Raw genomic sequence first — 15363 nt, 5'->3', positions numbered from 1 at the left:
CTAGAGCTGCCCCGGTAATCTGTAAGTGCTGTTATTGTGAAGTGGAAACGTCTAGGAGCAACAACGGCTCAGCCACGAAGTGGTAGGCCACACACGCTCACAGAATGGGACCGGTGAGTGCTGAAGCGCGTAGCGCTTAAAAACCATCTTTCTTCAGTTGCAACACTCACTACCGAGTTCCAAACTGCCTCTGGAAGCAACGTCAGCACAAGAACTGTTCGTCGGGAGCTTCATGAAATGGGCTTCCATGGCCGAGCAACCCCACACAAGCCTAGGATCACCATGTGCAATGCCAAGCGTAGGCTGGAGTGCTGTAAAGCTTGCCGCCATTGGACTTTGGAGCAGTGGAAACACATTCTCTGGAGTGATGAATCACGCTTCGACATCTGGCAGTCTGATGGACGAATCTGTGTTTGGTGGATGCCAGGAGAATGCTACCCGAATTCATAGTGTCAACTGTATAGTTTGGTGGTGGAGGAATAATGGTCTGGGGCTGTTTTTCATGGTTTGGGCTAGGCCCCTTAGTTCCATTGAAGGGAAATCTTAACGCTACAGCATACAATGACATTCTAGACGATTCTGTGCTTCCAACTTTGTGAAAACATTTTGGGGAAGGCCCTTTCCTGTTGCAACATGACAATGCCCCCGTGCACGAACCGAGGTCCATACAGAAATGGTTTGTCGAGATCGGTGTGGAAGAACTTGACTGGCCTGCACAGAGCCCTGACCTCAATCCCATCGAACACCTTTGGGATGAATTGGAACTCCAGCTGCTAGCCAGGCCTAATCGCCCAAAATCAGTGTCCGACCTCACTAATGCTGTTGTGGCTGAATGGAAGCAAGCTCCCGCAGCAATGTTCCAACATCTAGTGGAAAGCATTCCCAGAAGAGTGGAGGCTGTTATAGCAGCAAAGGGGGGACCAACTCCATATTAATACCCATGATTTTGGAATGAGATGTTCAACAGGCATGTCCACATACTTCTGGCCATGTAGTGTATTAAAAAAAATATTTAAAACAATTATTTGATAAAATATTGAATAGCCCATAGAAATGAATTCAATTTCGCATTCAGTGACAATGGCAAAAAAGACTGCTCAGACTGTTACTGGGCTCATGTGAGTCTTGCACACATACTCGTGCTCTGTCTCGCTCTTTCTCACACACCACCTACATTTACAACCCATAAACAGGAAATTAAAACAACATCAAACTCCATAGATGACTTTAAAGCGCTCCCACACATTAACGTAATGTTCTTAATTTGGTCATCATTTTGGGAGGAAGAATCTTTCAGTTTCTGTCCTTCACTGATGTTATGAATCACCAGGAAAATAAACATTGAATGATGATATAGTGGAGTTTTCTAGTACAGAATGCTCTAAAAAGTGTGTTCTTCTTCATCATGAAAGTTCAAATGTAATTCCAATGAAGGAACATGGGTTGTATGAATAGCATGGATAAGCTTCTCTCTGCTGTCAAGTGCTGTATTGCTTATGCATTGAGGTCTGACTAAATTGAATTATTTATCCAGATCACTTTCCTTCAAGCTGCTGTGACGAGAATTTCGATTTCTTGTATTTGAGGTCAGCCAAGTTGTGCTTCAAGTGTCAATCTGCCACTCTGCGCATTGCTCCTCTTATGTGTTTGCCTCTATACCATTTCTGCTCCGACTGTTCAGGTTCAGATGAAGGAGTTTCAGCCACAAAAAACTTAGCCTATATTGTGCAAGTCAAACCTGGAAAAACCTGACATGTTTCAGGCTGTCATTGCTAACCTTTGTCTAGAATGAATGTTAGAGAAATTGAGATGAGTATACAGTGGGGAAAAAAAGTATTTAGTCAGCCACCAATTGTGCAAGTTCTCCCACTTAAAAAGATGAGAGAGGCCTGTAATTTTCATCATAGGTACACGTCAACTATGACAGACAAACTGAGAAAAAAAAATCCAGAAAATCACATTGTATGATTTGTTATGAATTTATTTGCAAATTATGGTGGAAAATAAGTATTTGGTCACCTACAAACAAGCAAGATTTCTGGCTCTCACAGACCTGTAACTTCTTCTTTAAGAGGCTCCTCTGTCCTCCACTCGTTACCTGTATTAATGGCACCTGTTTGAACTTGTTATCAGTATAAAAAACACCTGTCCACAACCTCAAACAGTCACACTCCAAACTCCACTATGGCCAAGACCAAAGAGCTGTCAAAGGACACCAGAAACAAAATTGTAGACCTGCACCAGGCTGGGAAGACTGAATCTGCAATAGGTAAGCAGCTTGGTTTGAAGAAATCAACTGTGGGAGCAATTATTAGGAAATGGAAGACATACAAGACCACTGATAATCTCCCTCGATCTGGGGCTCTACGCAAGATCTCACCCCGTGGGGTCAAAATGATCACAAGAACGGTGAGCAAAAATCGCAGAACCACACGGGGGGACCTAGTGAATGACCTGCAGAGAGCTGGGACCAAAGTAACAAAGCCTACCATCAGTAACACACTATACCGCCAGGGACTCAAATCCTGCAGTGAAAGACGTGTCCCCCTGCTTAAGCCAGTACATGTCCAGGCCCGTCTGAAGTTTGCTAGAGTGCATTTGGATGATCCAGAAGAGGATTGGGAGAATGTCATATGGTCAGATGAAACCAAAATATAACTTTTTTGGTAAAAACTCAACTCGTCGTGTTTGGAGGACAAAGAATGCTGAGTTGCATCCAAAGAACACCATACCTACTGTGAAGCATGGGGGTGGAAACATCATGCTTTGGGGCTGTTTTTCTGCAAAGGGACCAGGACGACTGATCCGTGTAAAGGAAAGAATGAATGGGGCCATGTATCGTGAGATTTTGAGTGAAAACCTCCTTCCATCAGCAAGGGCATTGAAGATGAAACGTGGCTGGGTCTTTCAGCATGACAATGATCCCAAACACACCGCCCGGGCAACGAAGGAGTGGCTTCGTAAGAAGCATTTCAAGGTCCTGGAGTGGCCTAGCCAGTCTCCAGAACTCAACCCCATAGAAAATCTTTGGAGGGAGTTGAAAGTCTGTGTTGCCCAGCGACAGCCCCAAAACATCACTGCTCTAGAGGAGATCTGCATGGAGGAATGGGCCAAAATAACAGCAACAGTGTGTGAAAACCTTGTGAAGACTTACAGAAAACGTTTGACCTGTGTCATTGCCAACAAAGGGTATATAACAAAGTATTGAGAAACTTTTGTTATTGACCAAATACTTATTTTCCACCATAATTTGCAAATAAATTCATTAAAAATCCTACAATGTGATTTTCTGGATATTGTTTTTTCTAATTTTGTCTGTCGTAGTTGACGTGTACCTATGATGAAAATTACAGGCCTCTCTCATCTTTTTAAGTGGGAGAACTTGCACAATTGGTGGCTGACTAAATACTTTTTTTCCCCACTGTACCTTCCTCTGTCGCAGATGTTAGCTTGGTAAATATAATGCACAGTGTATTCTCAGGTCTGGTCTCTGTCCTTGAAGCCAGTGAGAGTGCTGCCAAGTATTTTTTGTTTTTTTCATAATCCCCCAGTCTGAGGCTTCTCCTCTGGGATGACTGAGATTCGGAGATGGGGTAGTAGACCACGAGAGAGATTGGGAAAGGTACGCCCCTCTCTGAAAATACCTTTCTGTCCCATATCTCCTTTGGTCACGCTAAAGCAGATCAGCAGAGGTGATGAGTGTTTTCGGCTCTGATTTTGTGTTTTTACAAACTAGGGCAGCGTTTTAAATTCTCCTCACGTGAACATGCATTGTTTTCCAAACAAGCAATGAGGTTTTGAAATGCAAATAAACCGCATTGCTTCCCACTGGATATCTGCTTAAGTGTCTCACCCTCGCTGATTCTCTGCTATAATTGCTTTCCATAAATATAATCACCTTCTGTGAAAGGGTGGATGGTAAATGGTGTCCCACAATGGGCTGCCTTGGTTCTGAATTTGGAAAGGTTGTACTTTGGGTTAGGTAATGAACTTTGGGTCTGGTTAGTGTTGGAGTAAGGATTCTTAGCTAGTTAGTTTAGAATGTCTCCTGAGTTCTTTGTGCCGGTTTGTGTTTTTATTTTTACCCTGGAGCACTTTCTTCTCTTCGCCAAGCATCTCCCTTTATTTCCCATTGATAGATGAGGTTGAAATATTGGTCTCTGGCATCTACCCAATGATGAAGAATTCCTTGCATTGTTCTGGCTCATGTTGTGCACAGTGATGAGATTTGGTGTCCGTACACAGTGTATTTGTTGGCTCTTGCAGCCTGCACATCTGAGGCCTCTTTCCTGTTAGATGAGGATGTAAGAGTTTTAGCATTCACTTGCTGTATTGATCAGCTCTAATAAAGGTCTCCATTATTTATAACCACTAAGTGCGGCAAAGAAATTATTTGATCTAGCAGTCATTACTGGATATATAAACCTCTTAACGCTTTTGCAGGAATTATTTCATTTGGTTTTCTACTGATGTAGGGTACGAGGAAGCAGAGGCAGGCAAATGGTATTTTATTCCTTTAGGGTCGGCTCTTCTCTGATAGATGTGTGTATAATCATCCTAGGATTTTCCTTTTTTCACCTAGCTGTACGGCCTCGTCTCCTTATTCTCCCCGCCTGAGACAGGGTGTAAAAACACTCTCCTAACCATAGAAACTGATTCTCACTGATTTTGTTCCCCTTTTCCTCTTTCCCCCCCTCTATACTGGACGCAGCTTTGGAAATCAAACCAGGAACTTCCGCCTCTACCATGATGGGAAACACTTTGTCGGGGAGAAGCGCTTTGAATCCATCCACGACCTTGTGACAGATGGGCTGATCACGCTCTACATCGAGACCAAGGCAGCAGAGTACATCGCTAAGATGACCATCAACCCAATCTATGAGCACATTGGCTACACAACACTCAACAAGGAGCCCACGCTGAAGAAACACTTGCCCGTGTGCCAGGAGGTTCCCGATGGGCCTGCGCCACAGGGAGAGCGGGGTGACAAGGAGGAAGGGGTAAGGAACACTCTCACACTGTCCTGAAAATGTCAGCCTTTTACTGTACTAGAAAAGGAAACAAATGGAGCAGGTGCTGAAATAAATGCAATGTGAAAACCAGGCAGAAGTTAATGTTTTCCATGTCAAGTAATTTCAGCTCAACTATTCTAAAGTGCAGAAAGTTGGTAGCACTCATCTTGTTTCTCACCAAAAGAAAGTAGACAGAAAAATTGTTAGATGCATCCTGAGATCCGTTTTTAACACACTTCATACCATTGAACTGATCTTTGTCGTTTTGTTATTCATGGAACCTGGATTTGCTGGCATGTGGTTATGTGTTTTTATATGCGTGTGTGTATGTACAGTGCATTCGGAAAGTATTCAGACCCCTTGACTTCCACATTTTGTTACGTTACAGCCTAATTCTAAAATGGATTTTTTTTTAAACCATCCTCAATCTACACACGATACCCCATAATGACAAAGCAAAAACTGGTTTTTAGAAATACCTTATTTACGTAAGTATTGAGACCCTTTGCTATGAGACTCGAAATTGAGCTCAGGTTCACCCTGTTTCCATCGATCATCCTTGATATTTCTACAACTTGATTGGAGTCCACCTGTGGTAAATTCAATTGATTGGACATGATTTGGAAAGGCTGTCTATATAAGGTCCCACAGTTGACAGTGCATGTCAGAGCAAAAACCCAGAGACAGGATTGTGTCGAGGCACAGATCTGGGGAAGGGTACCAAAACATTTCTGCAGCATTGAAGGTCCCCAGGAACCTGCTCCAGAGCGCTCAGGACCTCAGACTGGGGCGACGTTTTACCTTCCAACAGGACAACAAACCTAAGCACGCAGCCAAGACAACGCAGGAGTGGCTTCGGGACAAGTCTCTGAATGTCTTTGAGTGGCCCAGCCAGAGCCTGGACTTGAACCCGATCGAATATCTCTGGAGAGACCTGAAAATAGCAGTGTAGCGACGCTCCCCATCCAACCTGGCAGAGCTTGAGAGGATCTGCAGAGAAGAATGGGAGAAACTCCCCAAATACAGGTGTGCCAAGCTTGTAGTGTCATACCCAAGAAGGCTCGAGGCTGTAATCGATGCCAAAGGTGCTTCAACATAGTAATTCACGAATGTCATGGATATATTTGAACTAGTGGATATATGGAGGCTTATATATCCTGACCTGGTGGTCGGACCATCAAATAATTGACATATATTACTCTTATAGAATTTCCACATAGGCGAGGATATTGGACATTTAATCAAAGCATATTGGATGATAACTTGTTTTTAACTAGGACAGAAGAATTTACAACTGACTCTGTGATTGCCAACAAGGGTTTTGCCACCAAGTACTAAGTCATGTTTTGCAGAGGGGTCAAATACTTATTTCCCTCATTAAAATGCAAATCAATTTATAACATTTTTAACATGCGTTTTTCTGGATTTTTTTGTTGTTATTCTGTCTCTCACTGTTCAATTCAACCTACCATTAAAATTATAGACTGATCATGTCTTTGTCAGTGGGCAAACGTACAAAATCAGCAGGGGATCAAATACTTTTTTCCCTCACTGTAGGTACAGCAGATCCCCTTATTGTATGGGACACTTTTAAATGTGCCTTTAGAGGCCATGCAATTCAGTACTCATCTCTGAAACAAAAATAATTTAGGTCAAAAGACTCCATATTAACAAAGGAAATGTAAGGACTAACAGTACAGATGGATATCAATAAAAACTTTACCATAGAGGTGCAGAATAAGTTAGAGGAAAACCCAAAAAGAAATGGAGTAACTTATTCAAGAAAGATCAATTTGAAATACATTATAAAAAAATTAAGCAAACTGGATGGAATATGGGGAAAAATGCACCAAATTATTTTTTACATCTTGAACATAGAAATGCTACCAAAAATAATTTACTGAAACTTGTTACAAAGGATGAAGTCACCCATGATTCACCAAACAATATTTTGAAAGAGGAAGTAAAGTACTTTTTTGCATATGTTTTCGTTTCAGTCTCCTCCATCTCCACTAACTGAAGCTAATTGTATGGATTTTTTTCTATTAATATGGTACAATTAAAGACTTGTGAAGGCCAAATTACAGAGGAAAAACTTATTGATGCAATTAAAGCCTTTAAGTCCGGGAAAACTCCAGGGCTGGATGGCATACCAGTGGAGGTATACCAAACCTTTTGTGATATACTCAGAGGACCGTTATTAGCATGTTTTAACCACTCTTATATAAATGGTAGATTATCAGACACTCAACAAGGTCTGATTTCATGATTACTGAAACAGGATCCAAGTCGTAAATATGAAGATCCAGTCCATTCAAAAAATTGGAGGCCTCTTACACTTCAGTGTTGTGATGCAAAAATTCACATAGAATTGAAAAGGTATTGTCGGATATTATTAATCCTAATCAGACAGGTTTTTTACATGGACGATACATTGGAGATAATATAAGACAAGTACTGGAAACAACTATGAAAAATCTGGGAAACCAGGCCTGGTATTCATAGCTGACTTTGAAAAGGCATTTGGTAAAGTACGACTAGAGTTTATATATAAATGCCTGGAATATTTCAATTTTGGAGAATATTCAAGTTATGTATAGTAACCCTAGGTGTAAAACAGTAAATAGTGGCTACTTCTCAAAAAGTTTTAAACTGTCGAGGAGTAAAACAAGGTTCTCCACAGTCGGCATATCTATTTATTATTGCCATCGAAATGTTAGCTGTTAAAATCAGATCCAACAATAATACCAAGAGGTTAAAAATCCATGGCTTAAAAACAAAGGTGTCATTGTACACGGATTATTCATGTTTTCTTTTAAATCCACAATTTGGATCCCTCCACAGCCTCATGGAGGATCTAGATACATTTTCTAACCTCTCTGGATTACAACCACATTATGATAAATGTACTATATTACCTATTGGATCACTAAAAAACTACAACTTTTACATTACCGTGTAGTTTACCAATAAAATGTTCTGACGGTGATGTGGACATACCCGGTATACATATCCCGAAATAAAGAAATTATCTCACTCAATACATTTTTATAGAAAGTTAGCAAAAATAGATACGATCTTGCTACCATGGGAAGGAAAATAGCAGTCTATTTGTGGAAAGATCACCCTGACTAACACTCTAGTCATATCCCAGTTTACCTATTTGCTTATGGTCTTGCCTACACCTAGCGACCTGTTTTATAAAATATATCTGCAAAAAAATATTCCATTTTATTTGGTATGGCAAGCCAGACAATATGCATTCGGAGGGCAGAAATTATTAAATATTAAACCATTAGACCTCTCACTAAAGGCGTCAGTCATACAAAAGTTATACTTAAATCCGAACTGGTTCTCTATCAAATTAGTAAGAATGTCTCACCCCATGTTCAAGAATGGCTTTTTTCCGTTTATTCAGATCATCTCCAAAATTTCGCTATTTTTAAAACAAGCCATAGAAAGTTGGTTGCAATTTCAGTTTAATTCACCAGAAAAGACAGAACAAATAATACAACAAATATTGTGGTTTAAACTAAAATATACAAATTAATTAAAGAAACTATACTTTTTGATAATGTTTTTAAATGGTATTTTTGTAAATGGTATCATAAATAGGACTGGTGGATTTATGTCACACATGCAGCTAATAAAAATATATGGAAATGTCTACTCTACCCAAAGTTACAACCAACTAATAGCAGCATTACCACAAAAATGGAAGAGGCAAGTGGAAGGGGGAAAAAGTAAGGAACTTTTCTGTCGGCCCTGCGTTAAAGACTAAAATTGGTTAAAGGAAATTGTGATGAATAAAAAAGGTATACCAGTTTCGTTTAAGGACCAACAAATGTACAGCTGTGCCATATAGATTGCAAAATAGTTGAAGAGATTTTCAATATACCGATTCCATGGCACATGGTTTATGAACTGATACATAAAACGACGCCGGATTCAAAACTTTTATTATACAAAATTCTTGCAACCAGTAGAATTATATACACTACCAGTCAAAAGTTTAGACACACCACCTCGTTTTTACTTTGTAGAATAATAGTGAAGACATCAAAACTATAACATAACACATATGGAATCATGTAGTAACCACAAAAGTGTTAAACAAATCAAAATAGTCACCCTTTGCCTTGATGACAGCTTTGCACACTCTTGGCATTCTCTCAACCAGCTTCATGAGGTAGTCACCTGGAATGCATTTCAATTAACACGTGTGCCTTAATAAAAGTTAATTTGTGGAATTTATTTCCTTAATGCATTTGAGCCAATCAGTTGTGTTGTGACAAGGTAGGAGTGGTTTACAGAAGATGGCCCTATTTGGTAAAAGACCAAGTCCATATTATGGCAAGAAAACGATAGTCCATCATTACTTTAAGACATGAAGGTCAGTCAATACGGAAGATTTCAAGAACTTTGAAAGTTTCTTCAAGTGCAGTTGCAACAACCATCAAGCGCTATGATGAAACTGGCGGACCACCACAGGAATGGAAGACCCAGAGTTACCTCTGCTGCAGAGGATAAGTTGCAGAGGATATTAGAGTTACCAGCCTTAGAAATTGCAGCCCAAATAAATGCTTCAGAGTTCAAGTCACAGACACATCTCAACATCAACTGTTCAGAGGGGACTGTGTGAATCAGGCCTTCATGGTCGAATTGCTGCAAAGAAACCACTACTAAAGGACACCAATAAGAAGAAGAGACCTGCTTGGGCCAAGAAACACGAGCAATGGACATTAGACCGTTGGAAGTTTGTCCTTTGGTCTGGAGTCCAAATTTGAGATTTTTGGTTCCAACCGCCATGTCTTCGTGAGACGCAATGTGGGTGAACGGATGAACATGGAGGAGGAGATGTGATGGTGTGGGGGTGCTTTGTTGGTGACACTGTCTGTGATTTATTTAGAATTCAAGGCACACTTAACCAGCATGGCTACCACAGCATTCTGCAGCGATACGTCATCCCATCTTGTTTGGGCTTAGTGGGACTATCATTTGTTTTTCAACCGGACATTGAGCCCTCCAGGCTGTGTAAGGGCTATTTTACCAAGAAGGAGAGTGATGGACTTCTGTAGCTCAGTTGGTAGAGCATGGCGCTTGCAACGCCAGGGTTGTGGGTTCAATTCCCACGGGAGGCCAGTATGAAAAATGTATGCACTCACTAACTGTAAGTCTGATAAATTACTAAAATGTAAAATGTAATGGAGTGCTGCATCAGATGACCTGGCCTCCACAATCACCCGACCTCAACCCAGTTGAGATGGTTTGGGATGATCGGACCGCAGAGTGAAGGAAAAGCAGCCAACAAGTGCTCAGCATAGGTGGGAACTCCTTCAAGACTGTTGGAAAAGCATTCCAGGTGAAGCTGGTTGAGAGAATGCCAAGAGTTTGCAAGGCTGTCATCAAGGCACCGGGTGGCTATTTGAAGAATCTCAAATATAAAATATATTTTGATTTGTTTAACACCTTTTTTGGTTACTACATGATTCCATATGTGTTATTTCACTGTTTTGATGTCTTCACTATTATTCTACAATGTAGAAAATAGTAAAAATAAAGAAAAACCCTTGAATGAGGTGTGTCCAAACTTTTGACTGGTAGTATACATACATACTGTAATGTTTGTGTAAATATATATTTATACTAATGTTAGTTGTATTTTAGTTACACTGTTTATACACAACGCATATTTATTTATTTACTGGATTCTTGACGTAGCTTACTCTATATCTACTGCTGTACATATACAGTTGAAGTCGGAAGTTTACATACACTTAGGTCATTAAAACTAGTTTTTCAACCACTCCACACATTTCTTGTTAACAAACTATAGTTTTGGCAGGTCGGTTAGGACATCTACTTTGTGCATGACACAAGTAATTTTTCCAACAATTGTTTACAGACAGATTTATTTCACTTATAATTCACTGTGGGCGGCAGATAGCTTAGTGGTTAAGAGCGTTGTGCCAGTAACCGAAAGGTCGCTGGTTCTAATCCCTGAGCCAACTAGGTGAAAAATCTGTCGGTGTGCCCTTGAGCAAGGCACTTAACCCTAATTGCTCCTCTGGATAAGAGCGTCTGCTAAATAACAAAAAAAAAAAAAAAAAAAAAAAACTATCACAATTCCAATGGGTCAGAAGTTTACATACACTAAGTTGACTGTGCCTTTAAACAGCTTGGAAAATTCCAGAAAATGATGTATTTCAAGGCCTACCTTCAAACTCAGTGCCTCTTTGCTTGACATCATGGGAAAATCTAAAGAAATCAGCAAAGACCTCAAATTTTTTTGTAGACCTCCACAAGACCTCCACAGCCTCCCGAGTGGCGCAGTGGTCTAAGGCACTGCATCGCAGGGCTAGCTGTGCCACTAGAGATCCTGGTTCGAATCCAGGCTCTGTCGTAGCCGGCCGCGACCGGGAGACCCATGGGGCGGCACACAATTGGCCCAGTGTCGTCCAGGGTAGGGGAGGGAATGGTCGGCAGGGATGTAGCTCAGTTGGTAGAGCATGGCATTTGCAACGCCAGGGTTGTGGGTTCGATTCCAGTATAACAAATAAAAAATATGTATGCACTCTAACTGTAAGTCGCTCTGGATAAGAGCGTCTGCTAAATGACTAAAATGTAAATGTAAATGTAAGTCTGGTTCATCCTTGGGAGCAATTTCCAAATGCCTGAAGGTACCACATTCATCTGTACAAACAATAGTATGCAAGTATAAACACAGTTGGACCACGCAGCCGTCATACCGCTCAGGAAGGAGACTTATTCTGTCTCCTAGAGATGAACGTACTTTGGTGCGAAAAGTGCAAATCAATCCCAGAACAACAGCAAAGGACCTTGTGAAGATGGTGGAGGAAACGGGTACAAAAGTATCTATATCCACAGTAAAACGAGTCCTATATCGACATAACCTGAAAGGCCGCTCAGCAAGGAAGAAGCCACTGCTCCAAAACCACCATATAAAAGCCAGACTATGGTTTGCAACTGCACATGGGGACAAAGATCGTAATTTTTTGAGAAATGTCCTCTGGTCTGATGAAAAAAAAAATAGAACTGTTCGGCCATAATGACCATCGTTATGTTTGGAGGAAAAAGGGGGAATTTGCAAGCCGAAAAACATCCCAACCGTGAAGCACGGGGGTGGCAGCATAATGCTGTGGGGGTGCTTTGCTGCAGGAGGGACTGGTGCACTTCACAAAATAGATGGCATCATGAGGAAAGAAAATTATGTGGCTGAAAGGCTACCTGAAACGTTTGATCCAAGTTAAACAATTTAAAGGCAATGCTACCAAATACTAATTGAGTGTATGCAAACTTCTGACCTACTGGGAATGTGATGAAAGAAATAAAAGCTGAAATAAATAATTCTCTCTACTATTATTCTGACATTTCACATTCTTAAAATAAAGTGGTGATCCTAACTGACCTAAAACAGGGAATTTTTACTAGGATTAAATGTCAGGAATTGTGAAAAACTGAGTATAAATGTATTTGGCTAAGGTGTATGTAAACCTCCAACTTCAACTGTAATTCTTAGTTTACTTGTGTAAATTCCCCTGGTGTACATACACTCTACAATACAAAAGTATGTGGACACCCCTTCAAATTAGTGGATTCGGCTCTTTCAGCCACACCCGTTGCTGACAGGTGTATAAAATCGACCATACCGCCATGCAATCTCCATAGACAAACATTGGCAGAAGAATGTTTTTCATGGTTCGGGCTAGGCCTCTTAGTTCCAGTTAAGGGAAATCTTAAAGTTACAGTATAAAATTACATTTTGCAACTTGGTGACAGTTTGGTGAAGGCCCTTTCCTGTTTCAGCATGACAATGCCCCGGTGCACAAAGCGAGGTCCGTACAGAAATGGATGGTCAAGATCGGTGTGAAAGAACTTGACTGGCCTGCACAGAGCCCTGACCTCAACCCCATCGAACACCTTTGGGATTAATTGGAAGGCTGACTGCGAGCCAGGCCTAATCACCCAACGTCATTGCCCAACCTCACCAATGCTCTTGTGGCTGAATGGAAGCAAGTCCCCGCAGCAATGTTCCATCATCTAGTGGAAAGCCTTCCCAGAAGAGTGGAGGCTGTTATAGCAACAAAGGGGGGACCAACTCCATATTAATGCCGTTGATTTTGGAATGAGATGTTCGACGAACAGGTGTCCACATACTTTTGATTTCTAAGGCATTCTAAAGTTTGTATCATTCACAACTAAAGTTGCCAAATAACTAATCTAGTTTATAGGACCCGTTTCAAATGAACACTTTTATTCTCAACAGCCACTTCATATGCGCACTCTCGCTCCAGAATGGGGGAAATATCCTCTCTATTTTATTCAGCTAAATTCAATTATATTCTTCTTACTATAAAATCATATAATATAAAATAATGGCACGGGACTTATAAGCATATCTTGTCTGCTAATTGAACAAGCCTATGGCATGGCGCATAGCCAGAACATACAGTAGGCCAAGTCATATTTTGTTCTTCTGAAATACATTTTCTTCATATCATGTTTCTTTAGACTTGCCTAAAATAAATAATGGATTTATTGTGATGGTGTATGTACAATTGATTTATTATAGTTTTTTTAAATGTAGTTGTTCCAAAGGCGCGCATCAGCGACTTGTATGGCCCAGAGATGCTAAATGTGTTTATGTTAATTAATGGTCAATTACCTTGAGACCGGAAGTTTTTTGCTTGACAAAATGTAATGACCGCCACAGCCCTACTCATGACAGCTGCTGCGGTTTCGATGGAGCCTGGGACTGTCCACTGTGTTGGTCCTTCAAGGAGGAGTATAGCTGCTATGAAGGGGAGTTACATAGCCACCATGGTGCTGTAATGCTAATGAGCCAGGGTGCTGATGGTGCGCAGTGGCCCATCCAAGTTTCTCTCAACGCAAGGGCATTTTGCTGGCTCTGAGAGCCTCGCATTAACTCCATCACTTCTGACTCCCAGGCTAAGCCATTCCATCTCATTTAGAATTCTCCTGCAGTAGGAAGGAAGGCACCCAGCCCATTTGGAGCCGGCACAGATACAACTGTAATGGAACAGCGGGGGCAGCTGCAGTCGGCGCAGGAGGAGAACGGCTTGTTCTCTAAGTGTGGTCAGGAGACTGTCTTTGTATAATGTATTTGTTTTCACGTTTATTCAATGGTGAGGAAGGGTAACTTGACTAACTCTCATTTGCTATTTATTTTGAGAATTCATACCAGTTTCAAACACAATCATCAATTTCAATGATGAGGAAATTCATCCCACATTTTAATCATTTAAATTTGGATTTGTGGTTCCATTGTACCTCACGTTAACCATTTGTGGACATGGGACTTAGGGGTTCATGTTATTGGTTGTTGTTGGTGGTGTGCAAAGTGTGTGTACGAGCATCATGCAAGGTGTCCTCCTTTGTGATTATGACTATTGACAGTATGTGCTTTGAGAGCACCTCCTGTATCACTGTCAAGACGGGGTGGACGGGGTGGACGGGGTGGAGGAGCCCCTGGCCATTTATTCTTTACCACTTATGTGGGGGTGATGGGGTTTGCAGACTAAGCGAAAATGCTGTCACTTTAAGGAGCGAGGTGCTTTGTTGTGTCACCGCAGTTCTGGACTCCTATAGCTATAATCTGAGTATATATTGAGGAGAAACTAACACAGCTTTCCCCTCACGCTTTGGTGATGAATTTCAACTGGATCACGAGCGGAGTGGTTTTCAAACAAATGACTAGCAACATCTAAAATCATCATGGCGTAAGTCTCCTTTTTGGTTTAAATGCAGCATGCTGTGGTTTTGGAGGGAAGGCTGCCCTAGTGCTTACTGTTGGACTGTCGTGGTCTGCATTAAGATGCCTCATCTCCATGATTCAGCCTCAAATGGATTTATGCTATATGTAATTTATTTACCACTGAAGAAGTTATCTAATTGTCCATCACTCTCTGACATCCCAACCTTTTTCTCCCTTCTCCCACAGTTCTTTCTTTTTGAAGAACGTGGACATAATCAACACGGCTAACCTCACTACAGACTGATATAGCAATCTCATTTATGAGAGCTACTGTATGACAGGTCTGTTTTGAGCCTTGCTGTGCTGTTGACCTGGCTAATGAGGGCCATTAAAGTTAAGGACCACCGTCTGGGGGAGGCACCCTGTTGTGTTCTTTCTGAGCTCTCACTCACTCCAAGCACATCCATCACATTTTGACATTTTAGTCCTAGGAGTAGTTTTCTATTTGATCAGAGCAGGTTTGGAAAGTATTGAAACACATATCCTAATTTGTGTTGACTGATGGGATGTGATGTTGAAATGAAGTACTCTAGTGCCTCTTGAATTAAAGGTGAT

General features: G+C 41.1%; 1 protein-coding gene across 1 annotated transcript in view; it reads left to right on the top strand.

Moving 5' to 3' along the window:
- LOC311112038 (N-chimaerin) overlaps positions 1 to 15363 on the top strand; it is a 53501-nt gene that overhangs the window by 11001 nt on the left and 27137 nt on the right. Inside the window, exon 7 of the mRNA XM_084155008.1 lies at positions 4712 to 5000. Within this exon, the coding sequence (XP_084011134.1) occupies positions 4712 to 5000 (289 nt within the window). The remainder of the gene's footprint in view (positions 1 to 4711; positions 5001 to 15363) is intronic.

The sequence above is a fragment of the Coregonus lavaretus genome (genome assembly GCF_964263955.1).
Source record: "Coregonus lavaretus genome assembly, chromosome: 38".
Classification (NCBI taxonomy): domain Eukaryota; kingdom Metazoa; phylum Chordata; class Actinopteri; order Salmoniformes; family Salmonidae; genus Coregonus; species Coregonus lavaretus.
The sequence above is the reverse complement of the archived record's forward strand: the minus strand, read 5'-3'. Positions and strand labels throughout refer to the sequence as shown.